Source organism: Sinocyclocheilus rhinocerous, unplaced genomic scaffold (assembly GCF_001515625.1).
Source record: "Sinocyclocheilus rhinocerous isolate Xijiao unplaced genomic scaffold, SAMN03320098_v1.1 scaffold2274, whole genome shotgun sequence".
In the NCBI taxonomy this organism is placed as follows: Eukaryota; Metazoa; Chordata; class Actinopteri; order Cypriniformes; family Cyprinidae; genus Sinocyclocheilus; species Sinocyclocheilus rhinocerous.
The window spans coordinates 457566-462963 of NW_015636081.1; the positions used below are offsets into that span (position 1 = coordinate 457566).

At 35.6% G+C, this 5398-nt stretch overlaps 2 protein-coding genes across 4 annotated transcripts in view; both read left to right on the forward strand.

The window, feature by feature from the left end:
* Nucleotides 1-2719, forward strand: part of LOC107747677 (heterogeneous nuclear ribonucleoprotein L-like) — a 10392-nt gene extending 7673 nt beyond the window's left edge. For all 3 annotated transcript variants that reach the window (XM_016562271.1, XM_016562272.1, XM_016562273.1), the window contains 4 exons: nt 937-1138; nt 1221-1278; nt 1444-1548; nt 2103-2719. In XM_016562271.1, coding sequence (XP_016417757.1) covers nt 937-1138; nt 1221-1278; nt 1444-1548; nt 2103-2161 — 424 coding nt within the window. In that variant the 3' untranslated portion in view covers nt 2162-2719. The remainder of the gene's footprint in view (nt 1-936; nt 1139-1220; nt 1279-1443; nt 1549-2102) is intronic.
* A 1100-nt stretch (nt 2720-3819) lies between these two features.
* LOC107747685 (coiled-coil-helix-coiled-coil-helix domain-containing protein 2-like) overlaps nt 3820-5398 on the forward strand; it is a gene marked incomplete at its 3' end in the record, with an annotated part of 3745 nt that continues 2166 nt past the window's right edge. The window contains exon 1 of the mRNA XM_016562280.1: nt 3820-4044. Coding sequence (XP_016417766.1) covers nt 3998-4044 — 47 coding nt within the window. The remainder of the gene's footprint in view (nt 4045-5398) is intronic.

The window sequence follows — 5398 nt, forward strand, 5'->3', positions numbered from 1 at the left end:
TAAAAGCTGAAGAATTCCAAAGGAACTCCGTTATTTTGACAGCAAAATACAACAAAGAAGATCATTTACGTGTAGCGCGTCAGTTCTCTCTCTCTGCGTGTGTGTGAGACAAAGTGACGGCATGGTGTGCGCCTTCACACTAGAATTTACGGTACGTCAAATACAGGTGTAAAACAAATTAAGCTTATTAGGATTAGAATATTTTTTGAAATTTAATGTTTTTGTGATAATTTTTATACACATTGTGTTTAATCATTAAATGCATTAAAAATACTTCCATTTAGTGCTGGGCGGTATACCGGTTCATACCGAATACCGGTGTTTATTTTTGTTATGATTTGTTTGTTGTTTTTTTTTTTGTTTGTTTCTCAGAAACAAGCAGTGCGCTGCATGAGACAAAAAAGTCATATAGCCAAAACAACCGCATAGCCGCTCTTTAGTGTAGATGCATGTTGATTTTATCAGACGATGCCGCGATTATAAATGAGAGTGACTCCTGGTTAACATGTATTAAAAGGGGTCGTGTTTAGTCACTATTTAGTGTGGTATTTTTTGACAATATTCACTCATCATGACAGTAAAATAGGGCATTCTAAGTCAATATACTGCAGTATTTCCTCTCTCAATCAGTAGAAAATATGGTTAACACCCAGTCATGCATGAAAAAAAATACCGTCTTGTACCGTGAAACCGGTATAATTTTGAAAAATACCGTGATATAAATTTTTGGTCATACCGCCCAGCACTACTTCCATTGTGTTAAAATATTAAGTTTTGTTTATTTACATTGAGATTTTTTTTTTAATTACGGCAATAAGATTTGAATGGTATCAGAGTAAAATGCAAATTCTTTTTTAATTTCTATAGATAGATAGATAGTAGTTCAACTCTTTTATCTGTGTTTTTTTTGTTTTGTTTTCTTCTTCTTCGTGTCAGTGTGTCTAAGCAGCAGGCCATCATGCCCGGTCAGTGTTATGAGCTTGAAGACGGGAGCAGCAGCTTCAAAGACTTTCACGGGAGCAGAAATAACCGTTTCACTTCTCCAGAGCAGGCGGCAAAGAACCGCATTCAGCATCCCAGCAACGTCCTACACTTTTTCAACGCAGCACCTGAGGCTTCACCAGAAACCTTCACCAGGGTCAGTTCACATCAGAGGCAGAACCTTTCTTGTCACGTGATGTTATTTGATGTGTACGTTTACAACCTTCATCTCTTTTCAGATCTGTGAAGAACTTGATGTAAAGAGCCCTGCCAATGTCAAACCTTTTGCAGCTAAAGGTATGTGAAAATGTGCTGTCTTTAACTGAGGCATTGCAAATAACAGCATAGAAAGCTAAGCTCGGCACAAACGAATATAAAATAGTGCACTCTATTAACTTGTAATGTCATCTCTGCTCCTTCGTTGTTGTAATGTGTCCAATGCTTCTTTTCTTTAATGAAAAGGTTCCACATCGGAGAGGAGCTCGTCAGGGCTTCTGGAGTGGGAGTCCGTTAATGACGCCATGGAAGCGCTTGCTATGATGAACCATTACCAGATGAAAAACCCCAGTAAGTGATCTGTTTTTTGTTTTTGCATGAAAGGGAAATTATTTCACTGTTAAGTATATATATCTTGATATGGTTATTTTTGTCTTTAAAAATAAGAACAAAAAAGCAAATTACAAACAATAGGACAAATACAGTTATTTAGTGAAGAGCAGTAATTTTCTGTCTTCTGTTGTTTGGTTAACATTCATGACACAGACAGCAGCATTTAAATTAGGCTGCTCTCCCTTTATGACCGAATACACAGATCTAATATATTGATTAACATCTGATTTTCACACAACTGTTTACTTCGATTTAAGACACAACCTGCTGTGTTCACGTGAAGACTCCACATTTTGACAGCTGTGTGTATTTATCCATTCAAACACAATAAGCCACATAAGTGGACTGAATTTGCGATCACATAATGTCAAATAGTCTGTGTTCAATTTTACAGGACAGTTGTAATTTACAACAGTAGTATTTATATCTTTGTTCTTGCTTCGTTCCTCTCTGCACGCAGCTTTAATGTTAAAAAATGTGTACTTATCCTGTTTCTTTGTTTCCCTCTGCAGATGGCCCATACCCATATACACTTAAGCTGTGCTTCTCCACTGCACAGCATGCAAACTGAACAGCATCTTGTCATCATCATCATCATCATCCCAGTCCCAGTGTCAGCGCTCACTCCATCACTTCATCTTCCTGCTACTTTATTGTCCTTAAAGGCTCATTTGTGTGAGTGGGTGTGCACACGTGTTGAGTTAATCTTATGTTGATTGAGCCACAGCATAAGCTGAGAGTAAAACTGACTGAACTCATTGTTTTTAATGGAAGAGAAGAGTTGAAATGCTTTTGTACCAGTATTGGGGTTTTGTTAACGGTGTTTTTTTTGTTATTTTTTTTTATTGCTTACCATGATTGACTGTTAGTTCTGGGCTCAGCACCTTAGTTTTAGAAATGTCACCCTGTAAAGAAGACGGCATTGTTTTTTTTGGATTGTCAAATTAAAATCGTGATAATGGGTCTCTGTTATTGCTTTTGCTAGGGAACAATTGTGACTCATTTTTTAAAAATGTTTTACAGCAGTTTAAACTTTTTTTTTTTTTTTTTCCCTTTCAAAAGCTGCCTGGATGTCATTGCCCAGTGTATATTTGGAATTTGGAAAATAAAATGTATTCGGTTTAATAAAGAAATAATCTGCGTATTCAAAAATGGCTACTTCCACTTGCAGATAATTGCAGATCAAGCTTGCACATGCATTCATAGGTTTCCAAGAGTCAAGAAAATATTAGACCGTTTTAAAATTGTGATTTCCAGGCTTTGAGAACTCATAGAAATGTAATTGATGTTTCTAATGTCAAGGTACATTTCTCTGATAGTCCTGTGAGTGGAGGCCCAGAAACCCAAATCAGCCAATGAGATGCTTCGAATCAAATCAAATGAATAAAAAAAATTATACACTAATAGAGAAGGTCATGGAAAGGGTCAGGAATCCCGAGGTGATGAATAAATCTTGATGCAGACTAACAGTTACTTTCAAATGGCAGCAGTGAAACTATAATGGACTGATATCTAGCCATTTACAGGGCTTATAACACGAAAAGTCGGATTTTTATTTAAATGATGTAGTGCAGTGTAGTACTCCAAAATAGACAAGTACTTTTGTGTCTGTTTTTTTTTTCCTGTACTGTTCTGTGTTTTTGATTTCTGTGTATAATTTGTATACTCGCAAAATAATAATACATTTTAAAAAGATTCAGTCACAGTTAAGAAGATACAGAATAGATGATATTAATAAACAAGAATTATATATTATTTACGTTGCATATAATATTGATTTTTCACATTTTAAAGTCGATCTGACTTGTTCTCAAAATTGTATAGGTTACTTATGAGTTAAACTAAATTACGAGCAAAACTCGTAGCGCGTTAAGTAAAGAATATACAGAATAGATGAACAAGAATTATATATTGTTATTCTTGTTATTATTAATAAACAAGAATTATATATTATTTACGTTGCATATAATATTGATTTTTCACATTTTAAAGTCGATCTGACTTGTTCTCAAAATTGTATAGGTTACTTATGAGTTAAACTAAATTACGAGCAAAACTCGTAGCGCTAATACATTTTCTATTCTATTTTTTTGAAAAATATCTTATACAAAATAAAGTTAAACTTAATATTTAAAATATAATACTAAAAGTAAGTTTCATTTGCTTACAGTTACAAACACAATGCTTTTCACACACTCTTCAGCGTACAGATATTCCGGAAGTACAGCATGCGCAGGAGCGGAAGTTCAACGTTACGATGTAATCTGCTAGAAAGTTCCCCGGATAATAAGTACAGTGCGAAGGTCAGAAGCGTGCGGACAGAGTGAATTGCAGCAAAGTAATATTAAAATAGCAGGGCTTTCAGCAAGTCTCGGATCTTTTCTGGAATTCGTCATAAAAAAGCAACATGCCCAGAGGAAGCCGAAGCAGAACTTCGAGGATGAGTCCTCCAAGGTGGGTTAGAGAGAAGGTGTGTCAGTCAGTGCTAGTCATGTGTCAGCTAACTGCTAACTTACTTAACCAACAGTTTAATTCAGCAACAAACATCTTAACCATCATTGAGAGCTACAGCTTAAGAATACAAAGTCACCTAATGTCCTCTAAAGCATATTAGTTATTAGCTATTATGATGGTCATGAGCAAACGAGCCGGCGGGTAGTATTTGTTTACAATATCAAATGTATGATGTTACCTATGATTATAAAACACTTTTAATTATTCTCCGCTTAGTCCGCTCTAAAATGTTTCATTAGGTAGTATTCGGTGTAAAGCCGAGAGCATACTTGCAAGTTTCGTTTTTTCGGTTATTTAAGTGCATCATCCAGGTATTTAAAGTGCACTTTTTCATTCTGGAATTTTCAGTGTGAAGAGATGGTCCTCACTGCAGAACACAAGATCCAGGGGGCGTGGTTGGATCCAGATCCAACTCCTCCCACCTTACATATACCTAAACCTACCCGTCTCCACCCCTAAACCTACCCATCTCCACCCCCTAGATGTGGATCCAACCACGCCCCCTGGATCTTGTGTTCTGCAGTTAGGGGCTACTAGAAAAATGCAGTCGTTTTATAATTCTAGAATTTTTTTAAAGTATTATTAAATTATTTTTAATTTTAACATTTATTTTTAATCTTAAAAAATAGGTCTATCTAATATAGGTAAATCATATTGTACAGATATATATTCTGCATTCCCATTTGGTCCCTAATTGCTCCCTAAACTGCATAGCAACAGCATAACAATCACTCAGTACACCCTAGTAACTGCCTAGCAACCATCCAGAACATACTAGGAAGTGCATACCTAGCTATCTATTTGCTGGCTGGCCTTAAAACCTTTCATCTTCAAGCTTTCCAAACTATTTGAAACTTTTGGCCAGGCTTAAATTAGTAAAATATTTTGTTAGGTATTTAAATATAATATTGAACGTTAGATGAGGACAGTTTTATTTAATAAAAAAAATCTGTTAAAAAATAATTCAATTAACAGGCATAAGGAAGTATTTAATTGTTGAGTAATAAATGTAAAATATCTACTGATAAATATCTAAAAAGTATCTAATGTCAGTGAAAACTAGGGGCCTGATACTGGTCTCCTGTACTCGTACTCGTTAAAACGCACCGATACCAAACGCCGATACCACACAGCATGTGATAAGTGCCGTATTCAGACAAAGAAACACCGACAACAGAACAACAGAAAGCAGAAAGGAGTTAAGGATGTCTACTACGAAGTATATGTATGCAATGAATATAATGTTAAACATTCAGTATTAACGCCTGTATAGCTGATGTGCGCGAGTTGATAA